Source organism: Heliangelus exortis, chromosome Z (assembly GCF_036169615.1).
Source record: "Heliangelus exortis chromosome Z, bHelExo1.hap1, whole genome shotgun sequence".
NCBI lineage: Eukaryota > Metazoa > Chordata > Aves > Apodiformes > Trochilidae > Heliangelus > Heliangelus exortis.
Window position 1 is genome coordinate 26,566,470 of NC_092454.1, and position 20,425 is coordinate 26,586,894.

Consider the following 20,425-nt stretch of genomic DNA (forward strand, 5'->3'; position numbering starts at 1 on the left):
AAATTCTTCAGTTTCTCAAGTCTCCCAATTTACTATTGTAAAGACATTAATATGTCTTTACAGAAACAATTCTCAAACATGAAATACAGTCTTTCAATGGCCTCATGCCACTGTGGATGACTAATAGAACTTGCTAGTCATTATTACTTTTCTGTGACTAGGGAAAAACACAATAAAATGTTCTTAGTAGCTATTCAGTACACTTGATAAGAAGCACCATGACTTTCATTTAAATAGATTATCTGGTAAAAAAACTATTGTATTAATTCACAAACAGCACACATAGCCAGTCACAAAATGGAGACTAACAAGAAAAAGGGCAAGTTATTTAAAGAATCAGTTTTGCCAGTTCCAATTTAGATGGTAATCTGCAAGACAAATTTATTTATTATAGTTATTTCCATTATAAATGGCATTTCATCTTTTCTATAGTCATGTAGAAAAAGAATATGAAGAGATTAAAATATTTTTCACTACAATTATGTTGGAAGAACAATAAAAAAGACTACTACAGACAAAACCAGCTGAAATGACTAAAATAACACAGGCTTATTGACTTTTAAGTAGGTGATGATTCAAATGGCCAAAAACATACTGTTGTGCTACAAAGGAGAGAATGAAAGAGATGACCAAGGCTGTTTTGTCATTCAAAAGGAATGAGCCTCTGGACATAAAAGAGTATTATGCTACTGCAAATCACGTCATCTTTGTGAGCAAGTTTTCATGGTAGTGAATGAAACTACTTTTTTCACCCAGTTTTATTACTGCTCCACCTAATTCTGAACACCTATGATATTAAATATGCGTAGAGATTGGATTTGAATTTAAATTCAGGAAATAATTTACCTGTGGAAGTATTAGAATCAGCACAGGAAGAGCTGTGCCTTGGCTGGCCCCTCACAGGACACTTTCTGCTGTGCCTTTTGCAGCCGCACTGTCTGTCCCGCATGGGCCCCATCAGCCATCAGAGCACTTGCAGCAAGTGTGGGGAGAGAGAGCCTTTCTGAAATCCTCACTGGCAAAGCAAAGCCATGATGATGAGGATGATGATTATAGAGATGTGTTTCATCTCTATGGGACTGACTGCAGAAGACATGCCAGTGAACTTTACGGTCCCTCTTTCATTGTAGATTTTCCATTACACACTGACCCAATCTAGCAATTCATTACTGATTTTATTTAGCATTCATTAATCATTAGTTTTAACTACCAATCCAAATTCTGGTTTTGATTGCAGTTAAGATGTTCTTGAACTGAATTGTGGTGAAGGGAGAATCAGATGAAATAAATCTACCACCCTTCCTCTCCTCTGCAGTGAACAAAATAAATTTACTGTTGCCTTTTGAGTGTCAGGAATTTTGCTAATTACCAGTTACTTGCTAACTGTTTTTGTAAAGGCTAGACCTGTCTTCCTCTTTTAATTCAAGTTAGTACTGTGGTAACACCAGGTTTCCCAAGCATTTTCATTTTCCATCAGGTTATGAAAAATAACAGAAAAAATGAGAAACTGGGGGAAAGGAGGATGGGGCTGCAGGGGTAAAGGGTGAACGGACATCACCCACCTTTATTTTGTTTCTTCATCTGATCACCTGAAACCTAAAGTCACTAAACAAAATGTGACTTCTGATCTACACCATAAAGTGTTGCTTCCCCCTATGAAGTCAACTTGCAACCATTCCCTTTTTACTAAGAAAGTCAGCCAGAAAATCGTGAGGTTTGAAGAGAATGTAGACAGATGGACTGCTCGCTTCCCCTTAAGCACAAGGCTGAGAGGAGGGGGTTATCCAGTGAAGACAGTAGGTAAAAACATTCATGCACACATAACTTACAGGTCTTTGAACTTCGATCATGATAATGATGCATGAGTTCTTGAATATTTTTTGTGTTCAGTTTTATCAAATCATTATTGAATCATATGGAAAGCTGACAAGCTAATGTTTTCCATCAGGTAAACAAACATCTATAAAGCACTGTATATCAGATCAGAATTGTGGTTCATTAATAAAGCAAACATGTCAACAGTCTAAGTCCATGGCAGATTTAATCTTGAGGCCATATAAGCTTTACCAAAACATCTATTTCCTCTGCAAAAGTAAAAAAATATGTAATACCACCACACAGAAAAAAGAATCAAAGCGTGCCAAAAGAACTTAAATCATTCCTGGCCCAAGCTGTTTTCTTAAAACTCTCTCATTGGTCCACAATGTTAGACTGGTGCAGGACATTTACTAAATCAGAAACAGCAAACATCATCTTGTATTTAGAAAGAATTTGAAACAGGTGCTTTCTCAAGTTTAAATAAAACTCAAACAGCTCATGTCCAAAAAACCCAAGCAGATAGAAAGCCTCATTATAATTTAAATTGCATGATTTATGGACAGCCTTCCACTGAACGGGTATGAAAGTCCACTCCTTTCAAAGCAGTATAACATAGAGAAACATAAAATAAAATCACACTGCACATTCTGTGGTACTGTCAGTGTGCCTCCACTGACAAAGATTATTCAAAGGAAAATCAGTATTGTTATAATTTGAGAAGTACTTTTAAGATAATACCAGACTTCTTATTCCAGGGGTAATCATTAAGATCCTGCACTTTTTTTAATTTCCATTCATCCCTGAGTGCAAAATTGTTCCTTAAAAGTAATTTGTTTACATTAAATTGGAACTCCTGCATTTAATTTCTGAGCTAGTTCCAGCTTCTTTGCATGAATTTTTTATCTACTAACATTAGCATTTCAGCTCCTTTATCAAATATCAAGCAGCATCTCAAAATTTGTGGCAACTGATCTGATTGACTGACCCCCTTTAGTCACAAGACATTATGCTGCTTCATTAGAAACCATAAAGTCATTACAGTTGTGGAACTTTTTTTGTTTATGCAGCATTCAATTCTGCTAGTGCCTGTTGTACAAAAAGGGTCATCTTCATGAATAAAACCACAATAAACTCACTATTTTAAGATGCAGTATCAGTTCCCAAAGGCAGTGAACCTGGCAGACATGAATTCATTTTAAAGATCAGAAGACTGAAAATAATAATATTGGTGTGTTTATGATTATCTGAATTGAGAAAAAAACTATGAATACTTGCAAAAAGGAAAGATTACAACGTGGGACAATCCTAATTTAGAATTATGACTCTTCCTTTGACTCCCATTCCCCTGGGGTGGGGTCAGCAGGCTCAGCCCACAACCTGAAATGCCTGTGCACAGATGCACACAGCATGGGGAACAAACAGGAGGAGTTAGAGACCTATGTGAGGTCAAAGGGCTGGGATCTGGTGGCAATTCCAGAGACATGGTGGGACAGCTCACATGGCTGGAATGTGGTCATGGGTGCTTTGTCCTTTTTAGGAAAGACAGGGCAGCAAGGAGAGGTGGGGGAGCTGCTCTTTACATCAGAGAGCAACATGAATGTATTGAGTTCTGCCCAGGGGTAGATGAGGAGCAAGTTGAGAGTTTGTGGGTTAGAATTAAGGGAGAGGCTAATGGGGGGGACACTGTGGTGGGTGTCTATTACAGGCCACATGATCAGAATGAGGAAGTTGATGATGCCTTCTACAGGCAGCTGGTAGCAGTCTTGTGATCACAGGCCATGGTTCTCATGGGAGACTTTCACTCCCCAGATATTTTCTGGAACACTCACTCAGCAGCCATTCACATTCCAGGAGATTCCTCCAGTGCATTGATGATAACTTCTTGATGCAATTGCTGGATCTTGCCCTAACTAACAAGGAGGGTCTGGTTGAAGCAGTGAAGATTGAGGGCAACCTTGGATACAGTGACCATGAGGTCGTGGAGTTCAGGATCTTCTGTGGTAGAAACAGGATTCCAAGTAGAATCACAACCCTGAACTTCAGAAAGACCAACTTTGTCCTCTTTAAACAACTGCTGGGGAAAATCCTATGGGACCTATGGAGCTCAAGACCAATGCATCCCAATGGAAAAGAAATTAGAAAGGGAACTGGGGCATCAGTGTGGTTGAAAAGGGAACTGCTGGGTAGACTCAAATGGAAGAAGAGAACCTACAGATTGTGGAAGGAAGGGCTGGCCAGTTGGAGGGAATATAAGACTGTTTTCCATGAATGCAGAGAGGCAACTAGGAGAGCTAAAGCCTCCTTGGACTTAAACCTTGAGACAGAGGCTAAGGACAACAGGACAGGCTTCTTCAAATGGATAGCAGATAAAACCAACACTAGAGGCAATGTAGGCACTGCTGAATGAGATGGGTGTCCTGGTGACAGAGGACACAAAGAAGTCAGAATTGCTGAACATCTTCTTTGCCTCTGTGTACACTGCTGGAGGATGTCTTCAGGAGCCCCAGATCCCTAAGGCCGATGAGGAAGTCAGGGCAAAGGATGAGTTTGCCTTGGTTGATGAGGGCTGGGTTAAGGATCAGTTAATGGGTCTGGACATCCATAAACTCATGGGTCCTGATGGGATGCACCCACAGGTGCTGAGGGAGCTGGTGGATGTTATTGCTTGGCCACTCTTCATCATCTTTAGTAAGCTGTTGGGAACAGGAGAGGTGCCTGAGGACTGGAGGAAAGCAAATGTCACTACAGTCTTCAAGAAAGGCAAGAAAGAGAACCCAGGTAACTACAGACCAGTCAGCCTCATAGATGAAAGGGACCTGAGGGTTCTGTGAGCCAACAATGTGCCCTTGTGGCCAAGAAGGCCAATGCCATCCTGGGGTGCATTAGAAGGGGGGTGGTTAGTAGGTTGAGAGAGGTTCTCCTCCCCCTCTGTTCTACCCTGGTGAGGCCACATTTGGAATATTGTGTCCAGTTCTGGGGCCCTCAGTTCCAGAAGGACAGGGAACTGCTTGAATGAGTCCATTGCAGAGTGACCAAAATGGTGAAGGGAGTGGAACATTTCCCTTATGAGGAAAGGCTGAGGGAACTGGGGCTCTTCAGCTTGGAGAAGAGGAGACTGAGGGGTGACCACATTAATGTTCCTGTGTGACCTGCTATAGGCGACCCTGCTCTGGCAGGGGGGTTGGACTCGATGATCTTTTGAGGTCACTTCCAACCCCTAATTTTCTGTGATTCCTTGAACCCAAGCAACTGTTTCTTTCACAATGCCTGGAGAGAGGATGGAGAGATGTATACATTGTATCTTAGTTCGAGAGGGTGGGATTGGAAAAACCTTGCTGGGAGACCAGAAGCAGCTGGCAGCCTGGGGATGTGGCAGTTCCAGAGGGGAGTATCTGAGCCTACGGGAGGACAAGATGGTTCAGGTGACCCAAATGGACCCATTGCAGTATTCCTTCACATGGTACTCAGTATAAAATGGCTCCCAAGAGAGCCATCTGGGGGCTTTTTTGGTTGGTGTGCTAGCTGGGTTAAGGCCTCCTCCTGCAGTGCTTCGTTTCCCCACTGGAGAACATCACTCACCCAGGTGAGTTGCCTTATATCTTCTCAAACAGGACCAGCTTGGGTGCTCTAAGACTGTTGCAACTTGTCACTGAGGCCCTGGATTTGGGCACCCCCATCTACTGCCCAGTCCAATGTGGGACTTTTCTGGTTGATAAGTAATTACCAGCTGAGGACGGCAAGCTCCATATTTACATATTTGTATATACTTTTGCAATTTGCTATTGCTACTTCATTAGTTTTTTCATTAGAAAGTCTTTTCTTTCAGTCTTAAAGTCTCTCTTCCTTATTCCCATCTTCATCTTCCCCTGGGAGGGTAGTGGGGAACAACAGAGCATCTGTCACTAAACCATGACACCGTGCTTCTAGTGAGAAGAGTTTGAGGAAAAGGACTTGGAGATGACATCAGTTCTGAGGTAAGTTGCAGTTCTGCCATCCTATATGTGGCATACGGATGCCCACGGAGAGGTATGCACTGGTGCACAGACTATACATTTCTTGAAGGGCTTAAAATGTTGCTTTTGAGAGTGTTCATTACAAACCTTGGACTTGCTTTTAGCACTGCTTTATCCCCCCTCCCAAAAAATCCATAATAAAGAGATAGTTAACTGTCAAACAGCAGCATAGTCTTGGTTTTGTTTTGGTTTTTTTCTTCAAAAGAATTTTCATTTTCCTTGTCTTTTATTTTACAAATAATGGTTTTGGTTTTGTTTTGGTGTTTTGGGGTTTTGTTTTGTTTTGTTTTTTTTTTTTGTTTGTTTGGTTTTTTTTGTTGTAGGTTGTTTTGGTTTTTTTTATGGTTCTTGAGTTTTTAGCATGGATATGTGCATATATGAAAGGAGAAACCACATATGTCCCTTTCGAAGTTCCTTTCATATTGCTGTAGGGCTTCCTAACTTAGAAACACTTTACAAGGAAAGCAACAACACTTCATCAATCTAATCTGAGGGAAACAGATACAAACATTGATTGTCCCTGACAGTCCATGTGTTTTAACTGATAGTAACCCATGACAGCAACATCATGTTTGCATCCATTCCAAAAAAAAAAGATGCATCTGCAGTGTGTACTGGTACAGTATTATAACACCACTACTCCATGTTTCTATTTTAAACATGATATAGTCTAAGAAACTGAACACATACAATGTATACATTGATGAAAAAATGTATATTGTTTGAAAGTGGTCTTGGATAGCTTGTTCCCAATGATCCCCCCATTGCACCACACTAACAGATCTCTATAAAAACACAGCTAACCAGGAAAAAAGAAATAGATTTCCACATGAATGACCACAACCTTCCTACACACTCCAGTAAACTCAAGGGAAATATCTATATGTCCTTAAGATGTGCCATCTTCAGCAGTTAGGCTATGTTTGGGAAGAATGCTGCCAGGCAAGGTATCATCCTGAGCAGAACCTTCCTTACTAACCCACTCACAACAAAACATGCCTTTACCTTCTGAAACAGTTCCTATTGCCAGAGTGTGAAAAGAGACAGGAAAGCATCACAGGCCATGAACTGCAATCATGCAATCATGGAACAGAGCAAGGAAGAAGTATACTTTCCTTGACTTTTTTGGGTGGGATTCCAGAGGTTCAAAAGATCACCCAGATACACTCTGGGTAACAACATCCTCTGCACTTCTGCCAGAAGAGGGGTTACTTTTGAATAACCTTTCTTAACTTTGAGATACAAAAGTAAGGCAAAAGTAATGAGAAAATTGTATACTTCCACAACACAAAAAATCCTAAACTACTGACTGGCTGAGGACACTGAACATGGCAGGCCAAAAGGACCACAATCAGTAAATGTAGGAATGTTTCCAAATTGTCAATGACTGTTTGTGAAAGCTGTCATTTTTACCCAGTTTTTAAATGAAGGAGATAAGGAAAACATTAATATTGAAAAAGACATTAGACAGACCTAGAACCAAAGGCAGCATCACCATTCAGAAACGCCCAGAGCATTTGGTTACTCTTTCTCAAAATAAGCACTACTGTAATGCAAAAAGAATATCCATTTTGAAACTATTAATTGTTCATATAATGACAGTCTGCTTATTGTGAAGAGATGAAGCATGCTAAGAAAGCCTAATTGAAGGAGTCAACAGCAAATATGAAAGATTAATGTTTAAATTCTGCTTCAATGTGAAAGCACATGGGAGTACATGTTCTTTATTTTTACACAATTGTAACTCCTACTAATGGCTCATACATACTGTACATACTAGGATGAAAATATTATTCAAATATTTTCATTTTTTCCACAAAATGTGCAGTGTCAGACAATCACTTTCCCAAAGCCTCACCAACCTTCTGACTATCAGAGCACCACTAAAAATTATTCAGGCTTACTGCGATAAAGACAGCTCCGTTTCTTGGACTTGAAAAACCTATGGGACGACTATTTTTTTTGTTTCCAGACTGACCTTCTTAGACAATATTCAGAAAGATAAAACTTCTTTGATCTGACTGAAGTACCTAGCAAGTATTTCGACTCCCACAGATGGGGCATGTGCTACAGCAGTGAGTATATTTTCACTAACTACCATTCATAACTGGTGGTCCTTTCAAATGTGGCTATTTACTATGGGAGCAACCATTTAAACATCTAGTAGAATTCTGCCTAGGAAACCAGGTCCATTACAATCCCTTACACAATACCTTGTGCCTTTGGACACACACCATAAAACACAGAAAAATGAAGACACATTTGCTGCTTATACCACAGGGCTTCCGTAGGTTTACATGTCCTCAATCCAGAATCATATAGATTTATGGCAGAATTAAACCTGGGGGAATGTTTTCAGCTGAGCTTGAAAATATTTATTCAATTTCAGATATACTGTGCATATCTGAACAAGCTGAAAGAAATTACTTTGTTATATCTGCTTGCAGACTACTGCAATGTTTTTCAAGTATGACAATTATTGCATTATCACAAATTATACTGTTATTTTCAACTCCTAAAAGCTCTATGTGCAGAAACCTTTTTCAGTATTCTTAACAGCACTTATTTCAAGAGCTATTAATTTTCTCCGTTAGAAATAAATACGTTTTTCAATTAAAAAGGTAGCCAAAACCAATGACAAAATGTATAGTGACTGACAGAACAACTTGAAAATAAAGAAATAACAATTCTCTGATATAATTTTCCATTATGAATAACTGATTTTTAATTACAAGAAGGCTGTGAAAATTACAAAGAATCGTCATCTATTCATTCCAGCTTCAGCACTTCATTTACAGAAAAAAAGGTAAGGACTCAATTTATTGACAGAACAATGCATTGAGTACACAGACTAATAAGAGTACAGAGATAACACAATGTTTTGCAATTGCTAACTGCTCTTCCACTTGGCACTCTTAGGTACTGAATTTTTATTTATATAATATATATTCCCTTTAGCTTTCAAGTTATTCAGTGGACAGATAGTGACCTGTGCATGATGCTGGTTACACGGTATCAAAAGCATCCTATTAACGAACTTGCAGATTGATTTCCATTTGATTCAAACATCATTAGGACACATAATCTAGGTATGCAGGAACACACCAGTGTTAGAGGTGATTGCAGCATGCTGATACCAAGACACAATTTTTTTTCAGGTTTTGCATCATACAAGCCCTCATCTGGTTGTGCAAACTGGCTGTTCACACCTTCCCGGAGCATGGCGTGAGCCGAGCCTGAGCGGCTGAGCGTGAGGCAGCAGCAGCAGAAATGACTGAGGTAAACCTGAGGGCTCTGACACCTCTGACAACTCCCGTCCCAGTCCATGGTGGAAGGCAGAGGAAGACTGTGCTCCCACCACACATCAAAACGCGTGTGGGTACTCTATGGGTACACCCACGGAAGGCTGTGACTGTCTGAGAAACCCGAAGATATTGAATCCATAGGACCTGGCAAGATTCTTCCCAGAGTCCTGAGGGCATTGGCAGATACAGTTGCCGAGCCACTCTCCATGATATTTGTAAAGTCATGGCAATCAAGTGAAGTCCCTGGCGACTGGAAGAAAGGAAACATCATGCCCATTTTTGAAAAAGGTACAAAGGAGGACTCTGGAAACTACCAACCTGTCAGCCTCACTTCTGTGTCCGGTAAGATCATCCTAGATCCTCCTAGAAGACACGCTAAGGCACATGGAGGACAGGAAGGTGATTCAAGACAGCCAGCATGGCTTTACTAGGAGTAAATGGTGCCTGGCCATCCTAATAGCTTTCTACAATGTAGTAACTACATCACTCAACGAGAGAAAAGCAATGGATATCATCTACGTGAACTTCTGCAAGGCCCTTGACACATAATATCTTACTCACCAAGCTGGAGAAACATAGATTTGATAGGTGGATGGGTCCATCATCACTGGGTGATGAATTGACTGGATGGCCGTATTGACTGGATGACCTACCAGAGGGTAGTGGTCAACAGCTCGAAGTCCAGATGGAGAACAGTGACAAATGGGTTCTATACTGGGACCTGTTATGTTTAATATTTTCATGAATTTATATAGAAAGCAGGATTGAGTGCACCATCAGCAAGCTTGTAGATGACACCAAACTGAGTGGTGCTGCCAATAAGTCAGAGGGATGAGATGTCATCCAGAAGGACCTAGGCAAACTGGAGAGGTGGGCCCAGGTGAACCTCATGAAGTTCAATAAAACCAAGTGCGGGGTTCCTGCACCTGGGTCAGAACAATCCACAGGATCAGTACAGGCTTGGGGATGAGGTGTTGGAAAGCAGCCCTGCAGAAAAGGACTTGGGGGTACTGGTGCGTGAAAAACTGGACATGGACATGAGACAACAGTGTGTGCTTGCAGCCTAGAAGGCCAATTGCATCCTGGGCTGCATCAAAAGAAGTGTGGCCAGCAGATTGAGAGAGATGATTCTACCACTTTTCTCTGGTAAGGCCTTACCTGGAGTATTGCATCCAGCCCTGCAGCCCTCAATACATAAAGGACATGGACCTGATGGAGTGAGTCCAAATGAGGTCCATGAAAATGATCAGGGGACAGGAACACCTCTCCTATGAAGACAAGCTGAGGGAGCTGGCATAGTTCAGCCTCAAGGAAGCTTCAGGGAGACCTGACAGTGACCTTGCAGTACCTGAAGGGGACCTGCAGGAAGGCTGGACAGGGACTGTTTATGAAGGCTTGTAGTGGCAAGGATAAGGGCCAATGTTTTTAAAGTAAAGTAGATTTAGATTGGATGTTAGGAGAAAGTTGTTTACCAAGGATAGTAGAAAAATGGAACAGGTTGCCTAGAGAGGTAGTTGAGGCCTCATCCCTGGAGATATTCAAGGTGAGGCTTGACGAGACTGAGCAACCTGATCTAGTTGAGGATATCCCTGCTCACTGCAGGGGTGTTGGACTAGATGACCTTTAGAGGTCCCTTCATTATTCTATGATTCTGTAATCTTTCCTGGCTTTAACAGGCCTGTGGTTCCTGTGCAAGGGAATCGGACTAGATGACCTTTAGAGATCCCTTCCAACCCAAATTGTTCTATGATTCTAAGTGTTTCTGAACTGCATATTCTGGTTCAGCTGTGTTCAGTCTGTTCTGTGCAATCCAAGAATGCCCCTTGATGCAAAACACCAAGAAAGGGGATAACTGGGACATTTGTTTCACAAACATTACAACCAATCCAAATTAAAACTCCCGTGTAGATGCACTCACAAATTCCTTTTAAAAATAGAAATAGCTCAACACAGTGTTACAAACAAAATCTCAGAGCTTCTGTAACTGATAACATGTAAATACATGCCATTATCAGTCATCCATTTTATTTCATACTTACAAGAAGAAAAACTTGTTTCAAGCTGTTTTTATATCATACAGCTGTGGCTTGGATGTACTAAAAATCAAGTAATCTGTTTAATGGCAGAAGCAGCATGTGTTCCTCCCACAGTAACAAGGGTTAACATATTCCTGAGAGAAGGTGGCTACAATAGCATTAGCTTCTCTAACGTGACTGTGCCCAAGCATTGACAGCTAAACACTCTGCCCATTGCTGATTGAATCAACAAACCTATTTTCCATCATGGCATATGACACTGCAGTCATATTATTAGCAACAATCAGATATACACATATTTTATCATCTTTTTTCTGAGACCTATCAAAGCAGGTGTTGAGGTTGGAGTTCAGTGCAAAACTCCTGTCTGTGGAATACTGATTTTGTCACAAATTCCAACTGTTAGTGGATTTTAACAACTGTCTGTAAAACTTAAAACTGATTTTCTAGCATGAATGAAATGTCAGCTGTTCCAACAAACATTCAAAAAAGCTTTCTTCTTTTCTAACTAAGAAACATGCAGAGAGAGACACTGTTTGGCAAGTAAGTTAGTGGGTAAGATAGGCATTTGGACAACAAAGTCAGTAACAATCTCCCATGGGTTGTATGGGAGCATTGTAAGAGTCCATTTCTCTGCATGATTATAGAGCTACAAGTGAAATGGTACATCAACTCCCAATTGTGTGGGGTTTTTTAATGGGTGAGGAAATTTTCTTTTCTTGCTTTCCCAACACTCAGATTTTAATTCTAAATCTACCAGTTGTTGAATTGAACCAGACAAAACTGAAGAAAATACTCTCCCTGCACCAAATAAAGCATTTTATTTGTCAGACTGTGGCTATACATTATAAATTCTGGTTTCTTATACCCAAGCAAGGAATTTCATCCAGAACACTGAATTCAGGAGCTACACAACTTTTACAGAAAACATTCACTTCTTGGTCTTAGTTTTTATTTATGACTCATGCATTTTGATAGGGACTAATATCCTTCCCCCCCTTAAGCAATGTCTTCCTTAACAAAAATCTGACATCCTCTTCCTGGCCAATTTAGCATTGGATTGTTTTCTCTTCAACTGCACTGCTTCAGTAGAAGGAGTAAAGTGTGTGTTCACCATAGCAGTGCCTGCAGTCAAATGCTTAGGATACTTTTAAAGGGGAAGGATGAGGTGGACAGAACACCTTCAAGAAGAAAGGGAAGTGAAAATTTGTCTTGTGCAATGCATGAAGAACACCATTCTCCATACCCACCTGCCACCTTGGCCAGTACCAAACCCTCTGTATCTCCTATCTTCCTACCTCAAAGCAAGGTCCAACATACCTATCACAACAATCCCAAATGAGATCTCAGACCCTCCTCTTCAACAGCCTTCCCTATCAGCAGGAAATGCCTGCATGAAAAAGCTTCCTCCTTGCCTGAAGGTGTGAGGGTAACAAGCAAGCTGCAGCTCACAGCATAACGTGACCTTGAGGATGGGAAAATCTACACAGGCATTTTCTACTCAAAGATTACTTCATCCTAGATCACTAGGATGGAATCACTAGGCACTCCACACTCACATTCAGACAGCCTGCAACGGTTCAGAAAATCCTCGAGTCCCGTACAGAAAAATCACAAACAAGTATGCAAAAGTTTTACTGAAGGAGGGATTGGCCTACTTTAAGTGCACTCCAAAGCAAAATGAGCAAGTGGTTTTCAAAATAAACACAGCAAATAGTCTGTATAACAAATGACTCTTGAGATGGACAGAAAAAAGGCTCTTTTTTTTTTAATGAAGGAATGGAAAGGGAGATAATTGGCATACTTTCAAAGCATAAACTGTCTGAACTTCAAAGCATCAAGTGCAAAAATAATCCACTTCTATAAAATCATGCTTATACAAAAGAGTTACTTGATTTCATCTACTACTGCCAATAGAAAAGATGCTACTTTGATGACACTCATAAATAGAATTCACAGAGCAAGACATCATTCTGAAACTTTGAGTTTAAATTACATATTGAATTTAAACTCCTTGTGCTAAGAATTCAAGGGCAGAAACTACCTATGATTCAGCTTACGCTGTCTACTCAAGGCAAGTTGCAAGTATAGAGTGCCTTTCAGTTTCAGGTCTTCAGCAAGGATCACACAATGGAAAGCTTGCCATGAAGGAAAAGGCAGCCTTGGAAGATCCTGATTTCATTCTTACATGAAAATAAAAAAATGCCTGTAATTTTTCTGGGTTACTGAAAATTATTATTACAATTATTACTGTTATTATTATTTTGTTCAACCTTTGAAACCAAAAGCAAGCCCTAAAAATTTGGATGGAAATGCTTCCAGCTGCAGTTGACCATTTAACAGATCTGCAATACGCCTACAAAAATAACATTAGACAGTTTCAACTCCAATAGCTATGCAGTTGGGTGCTGTTAGGCAAGAGAGTGCATGCTAAGTAAAATTCCATGACTAATATTTCAACAGAAAAATTACATTTTCATAATATAAAAATTGTTACTAAACTTTCTCTTCACTCAAATAAAATTTAAAATTAATCCTGACTTCAGAAACTGTACCAAAAGATACAGCACAGATTATATAAGGCTAACAAAAATGTTTAATTTTTAAGGAACATACAAATGTAGAATATAAAATTATTACAATCTGCTTCCAAGGGAGTGTGGAAAATAAACTTCTAGATGAAATACACTCAGAACAAAATTCCAATGTCCACTATTGACCAATTCTGCAAACTTCAGAGAAGAAAGAGACATTACTCTTTGTAAAAGGAAGACCAACTTTTCATCTTTGCAGGACTTTTAACTCCAGTTACACGGTACATACAAAATCTGCTTGTCAGAAATAGACTAAAAGGAAGCTGAACTAGCCAGGCATTCAGTAGAATGTAAAAATAGCTGGGTCAGAATAAAAGCCTGTCTAGCCCACAGTACTGTCTCTAATGGTAGCCAAACAGCGATGCTTCAAGAAGGACACAAGAACAGAGCAAACATATCAACACTGCCAAAGAGTATTCTCATAACATTCAACAACTTGCAGTTCAGTATAATCAGTCTTAATGAATTTCCTGAATGTAAATTTTCCCAGTTCCCTATTAAACCCATGTAAGTTTTTAACACCTATAGCATCCAGTGGCCAGGATTACCACAATTTAACTACACCCTGTTCTAAAATGACCTTAACTCTTCCAGTTCATTTTTTACTTGCTAGCTTCTTCAGATGCCCTGCAGAGCTTGCATCAAAGAAGCACTTGCAGCAAACAAGCACTTCTAACCAGACACCCCATCTATGCCCCATGTGTTTCCAGAGATTTCCATCTTAACCTCAATACAGGATTTTCTAGGGAAACAAACAAGCCAAGTGTTTCTCTTCCACCCTTACATTGTTTATTAGATTAAAACTGAATTTTATCCACTATTTATATGCCCTATCAGTCCAGTAAGGTCTTTCTGCAATTCCTCATAAGCAGCAATGTCTTTAAAACCCTCAAGGACTGTTCATCCCCTTTATTTATGAGCATGTTGAGCAGCCCAGACACCCGAACTGATGCCTGTGGAACTCCACTTGTTGAAAGAACACTGTTTACTCCTACCCAAGCTTTTAGGCATTTATGATTTTTCTTGCTAGCAACGCATTTTCCCTTGTCTCCCATTACTCCTTAGTTGGTCATACAAGCAAGTACTACTGACTATGATGTCCTAGGGATTTACCAGACATTTGCAGAAAGTGCACTCCTTCCACAGGGGAACTCCCATACTTGGCAGCAGCTGTCCAAATGCAGGTCTTCACAGTCTGACAAAAGATATCTTCCAATCCTCTATTTGTTAAAGACGCTTTAGGGTAGGGTCTCCTGCTGGTTATTTTGGTAACCTTAAGGTACACTAAAAATACCTAAGAGTTGGATCACATACCCACATTTCTCAGCTTCATCTACTTTTCCATAACCACTTACCTAAGCAATGAATATTTTGTTTTGTAGACATACTCAAAATCATCTCAAAAATGAAAAGACTGGAGACAAGATTACCATGAGAAAACAGGACAGTTTTTATATTGCACTCAGAAAGCAAGAGGATTTGTGGGATCTCCCTTACAGATTTTCTAAGATACACCTGGGCTATCAGAGGGGATATGAGAAGAGCTCCAGCAGTCAGGATGCTCACCGTGACACGATCTCAAAGGTAGAACTCAAACTGTTAGTGCAGTTTTCCCCTGAAGCATGTACCACTCCAAGTTGTCTCCCCATACCTTGTGGTCAGCCTTTGATTAAGATAGTTCTGATCTCCTGTATTCTCTTTGCTTTTGTTATAAATCTTATTTCCCAGTTCTATCCAACAGCTGACCAGACTTCAAATTCCCATACTAATCTAATGTGGTTATCTTCCTTACTCAAATCTTTTGGGGTTTGTAGCTTCATCATATACTCTCAGCTTGGAAAGTAGAAAAACCCACTGCCCCTCAGCTTTCAATAACCCTTCCTCAGACAAGGCAATTAACACTTTAAAACCCCTTCCCAACCTACACAATCAACTCATGATATATCACCAGTGTGGGCTTAAATGAAGCCCACAGCCAGCAGCACATATGCTCAAACTATTCTAGACAGACCAAACATAGCAGCAGTAATCCAGGTGACAGAATTGGTATCAAATAATGTTATTCAGTTGTACATGCTTTCCTTTGGTCAATCCCAGACACAAAACTGCTACAGCAGTATTTCCTGCTTTATCTTTCTGTACAGAGGTACAGTGAAGTCAAGTACAAATGCTGTAAGTATATATAAACCTCTGCCTATTTAAATCTGACTGGCATGAGTAGCAACAGCAGCAAAAAGGTAGCAGCAGATGTTTAAGACTTAGTAAGCAAGCCAAGAAAGACTGTATTTCCACAGCCCTTCCTGCCTCTATCAGTTACGGTACACCAACCACAGATATTTGTGGGAATAACTTTCACTGCATATCCTTTCTGCAAAAATACTGTACTGAGGCAATCATGTTATGACTTGAAAATTTCCCACAATCATCCAGGATTTTAACAGTCTATTAGTGGCAAAATTAAAAACTGCTATTTGTTACTTACAAACTTAACAGATTTAAGTCACCCACTGTAAACCCTTAAAAAGATTTGTCATTTTCTACTTTTCTTTTTTTCTGCCCCAAAATTGAGCATAAAAAACTGTATTTAGAGAGTGGAAATCACACAATAAATATAAGCAACAGCATCTTAACACTGGACTTTGTTTTTTTAAAAAATGAACACTTGGGACCTTTAACTTCCCAAGCAGAAGCAGCAGGACAATAGTGCAGAACTTGTAAGAGAACAGGTACCAGCTCTCTCATCTGCACTGCACTTCAGTGTAAGGATTCTCCATACAGAGGCCTACTCACTGACTCCCCCCCCAATGTGGGACTTGTGTCAGTACAAGTTCTAAAGGTGCTGATAATGGCAAACACGATAAAAAGGTCCCATATGAAGTGGGGCTACAAATAAGGTGTCATTTAAGTGGTCTCGATATAATATTGTTAGTATTAGCTGATAAATTGGTCTACAGTAAATAGGTCCTTAAATATTTAGGCAGCCTGACTGGGGTGGACTGGAATGGATGTTCACTGGGATGGACTGATGCATTCTACTGAAAACCACTCGTTTCTTTTGGGAATTTGAACATCCTGACTCCCGGGAGGTACAATTTTTCTTCGAAAGCCTATACGCCCTGAAAGCCAGCACTCTCTCCCCACGCCGTTCACACAAACCAAAGTTTTGCCGCTCTCGCCTGAGCGACGCAGTGCCGGCGGAGAAGGCAGATCCAGACCCGGACACCCCCGCAACCCCGGCCCCTCCGCTACGGCTGCGCCCTCGCCCCGCGGCCACCCGTCCCGCTCCAGCGCCCCCTCACCGTCCCAGCTCGGACTCCAGGTCGAAGTAATGGGCCAGGGTGTCTTTGTTGGAGCCGTCGATCCAGTAGTCGGGCGCAGCGGATCCGGGACGGCCGACGGCCGAGGAACCGAAGGAGGATGAGGTTGAGGAGGATGAAGATGAGGATGAGGAGGGCATGGTGACTTTCAGCATGCCGGGACGCCTCCCAGGGGCTGCTTCGTCCTGTGCACCGGCTGCAGAAGCAGAGCAACAAGGCGGCTGGCGGAGGCACTTCACTCACCTCCCTTCTCACCTCCCTTCTCACCTCCCTTCTTCACTTCCCTTCTTCCCTCTCCTTCCTCCTTCCTTTCCTTTCCTTTTCTTTCCTTTCCCTTCCCTTCTTCCCTCTCCTTCCTTCTTCCTTTCCCTTTCCCTTTCCCTTTCCCTCTCCCTTCCCTCTCCTTTCCCTCTTCTTTCCCTCTTCTTTCCCTCTCCCTTCCCTTCCCTTCCCTTCCCTTCCCTTCCCTTCCCTTCCCTTCCCTTCCCTTCCCTTCCCTTCCCTTCCCTTCCCTTCCCTTCCCTTCCCTTCCCTTCCCTTCCCTTCCCTTCCCTTCCCTTCCCTTCCCGTCCCTTCCCTTCCCTTCCCTTCCCTTCCCTTCCCTTCCCTTCCCTTCCCTTCCCTTCCCTTCCCTTCCCTTCCCTTCCCTTCCCTTCCCTTCCCTTCCCTTCCCTTCCCTTCCCTATCTTTTCCCTTCCCTTCTCTATCTTCTCCCTTCCCTTTTCTATCTTCTCCCTTCCCTCTCCCTCTGTTTCCCACCCTACTCCTCCTCCTGCCGGACCGGGCAGGACTGAAGCAGGAGCGGCGGCGGCGGCGGGAGTTAAATCCCCCCGCCCAGGAGAGCGGCGGGGGCGCCTCCGACTGGGCGGGCCCGGAGCTGCCGAAGGGGCGGACACGGCGGCGGCCGCTGCGGCAGAGGGAGCCGCCCCGGGCGGGGGTCGCACCGCCCCCTCCTCGCCCTCCAGCCCCGCCGAGCCGGAGGCGGCCACCGACCGCCTGCTGCGGGGCCGTGGGCGCTGGGAGGGGGCAGGCAGCGAGTCCTGGGGCGGGCCTGGGACGGCGGACGCCCTGCAAGTCCACCGAAAACCCGCCTGGCACAAGCCTGGCAGGAGCCCACAGCCCCGTGACCGGCGGTACCGAGCGTCACTGGGGTGCAATTTCACACAAGAAGAAATGTCAGCGCGATGTGGAGGAGCGGCTGCGGTTTTTGCCGGGATTTGTCGGCCCGGGCTGGACCAGGCAGCGGTTGGGCCGGGAAGGATGCGCAGCCTGCAGCGAGGTGGGCGCTACCCCGTCATGCTGCACCATTTTGCCTGTTCTAGATCTGGGATCTGTTACCGGGGTGCAGTACGGGAGCTCGGATTTCTCTCTGCGTTTGCTATGAATTTGGGGAGGACATTGTGCAGACCGAGACTGAGCAAGATAAATAGCAATAGGAAAGAGGCTGACAAATGCTCAAACAAAAAAATCCGAAATATCTAGCTTACCTTCCCACCACAGAACTAAAAGAAGCCTTGAAGGAATAAAATTGCCATGCTGTGATGCTACTCCTAACAGGTTATGAAATCTGCAGGCTGAAAATGCATTCAGTTAAAAATCTGCAGTTATGAAAATGCATGCGGTTATAATAAAGAATATTGTATCCCTGACAGTAAAAACCTTAGCCAGACGTGTCTATATAAGGGCAGTTTCTGCTGTACTGGTGAAATAAAACAGCAGCAGTTGTGTGTGCCTCACATGCAGAGTATGCCAGATCAATCCTACTCACATCCTGCCATGCTATCACACCCACTGATGCTGTCATGCGAGCACAGACAGGAGGTAAAATGGACCATGTACAATCCCGTGTAGCCAAAAGTGACAGAAGTATTGTCTTCCAATTTTAAACTACCGTCACTAGCCTGTTTTTAAACATTGTATTCCTTGCTCAGGAAAGGCAAAATATCTTGTTCAGTATTGCATTAATTCAGGTGTATGAATGTTCTCCAAAATGTTTTGTTTCCTCATGTAAACAAGCCTTTTACTGCTCCCTAGCTTCCTTATAGTACCCAGAGGGGGAAAGTAATCTTAACTGTGAATCCTTTGATTTAACAATAAAAGACCTTAAAAAAGAATTGCTCTTCTCTGCTTAACCAGATAATAGAAGAAATATCTTCTAATTTTTTAGTGGTAGGAAAGGATAAAAGAGATAACTAGGATAGGTAAGAGAGAGATAATGATCTTTCCTCTCAAGTTTACTTTTTGCTGTTACAAACTTAAATTTTATATCTCCATTATGATTTGAGATTTTATCATTTTGAAACCCATATTTGAAAGTCAAGAAAAAGTAACCCGAAGTCCTATTAGTAAACCAAGCTCTAAGCCATCCAGTTTGACAGAAACCCTGTACCTTCTTTTAGATGAACTTTGTGCACAGAGCACCTACCATAACAAGGCTGAGTTCAGCATTGGAGCAGCAAACAAGCAGCCTTTTCACTGTTGCTAATGACTCCTCCCAACTCCCCACCTCAGTCTATCTCTGCTGGTCAGTTTGGAACTTTTCTTCATAAAGCTTTGGTTGCTAGGAGACATTTTTTCCTCTGACATTTTCTGACAGAATCTCCTGGAAGAAGAAATGGTCACTGACACACACAAAATAGCCATTCAGCACACTCAGAAGACAGTGGCATTTCACATCATATTTTTTTTTTAGTCAAATATGTATTTGACTTAATATTCTGTAACCCCAGGGCACATATATCTTTGTGCAGTAGGGTTTTTGTAGGGTTTTGTATTAGGAAGATTATATTTATCCAGGTATCTGCAATCATATTCAGATCTCAGAAGATCTAGATATGCCTATTGTGAGCCTTTATGGGCTCTTTGCTAAATGACATAGCACCTGAGGATTTTTTTTTACCGGGCTACCGATGTGAAAAGCACCTGACTTTCCTTAAGACTGTCTGAAAATGAGCGAGGTTGCACTATGCTGACAACTAGTACTTTCAAACTGACTGGACTCCAGGAGATTCACTTGTTTAAAAAATTAAAACAACAGTATCCAAATATGTTCATATGGCATCAAAGAAAGTCTTCAGGTTGCACAGTGCATGTAGCCAGGTCGTGAATGCCTTTCTCAGTCTCCAGAAAATCAAAAGTAGCATTTCAAATATGTAGTACTCCACTCGTATGACATCTGTGTTAACAATGTGAAGATTCACATTGTCATTACTGGACATGAAACTAGATCACTGATAAAATTTCATTCATGTATTTGTGATACACTCTGTGTGAAATTTTATTGTGGAAATGCAAGATATCATAATTTTCCTGCCAGCAAACCCAGAAAACAAACTCAGATGA

The 20,425-nt window shown here is 41.8% G+C and overlaps 1 protein-coding gene across 4 annotated transcripts in view; it reads right to left on the bottom strand.

Annotated features, from left to right (window-relative positions):
• CAMK4 (calcium/calmodulin dependent protein kinase IV) overlaps positions 1–19,621 on the bottom strand; it is a 136,393-nt gene extending 116,772 nt beyond the window's left edge. Inside the window, exons 1-3 of one of the 4 annotated variants that reach the window (XM_071731650.1) lie at positions 19,509–19,613; positions 18,571–18,657; positions 17,066–17,279 (exon numbers count right to left, since the gene is read on the bottom strand). In XM_071731650.1, coding sequence (XP_071587751.1) covers positions 17,066–17,238 — 173 coding nt within the window. In that variant the 5' untranslated portion in view covers positions 17,239–17,279; positions 18,571–18,657; positions 19,509–19,613. Of the gene's footprint in view, positions 1–17,065; positions 17,280–18,570; positions 18,658–19,472 lie in introns of all 4 variants that reach the window. The other 3 variants (XM_071731651.1, XM_071731653.1, XM_071731652.1) reach the window with 3 other exon arrangements.
• Between the last annotated feature and the right edge of the window lie 804 nt (positions 19,622–20,425).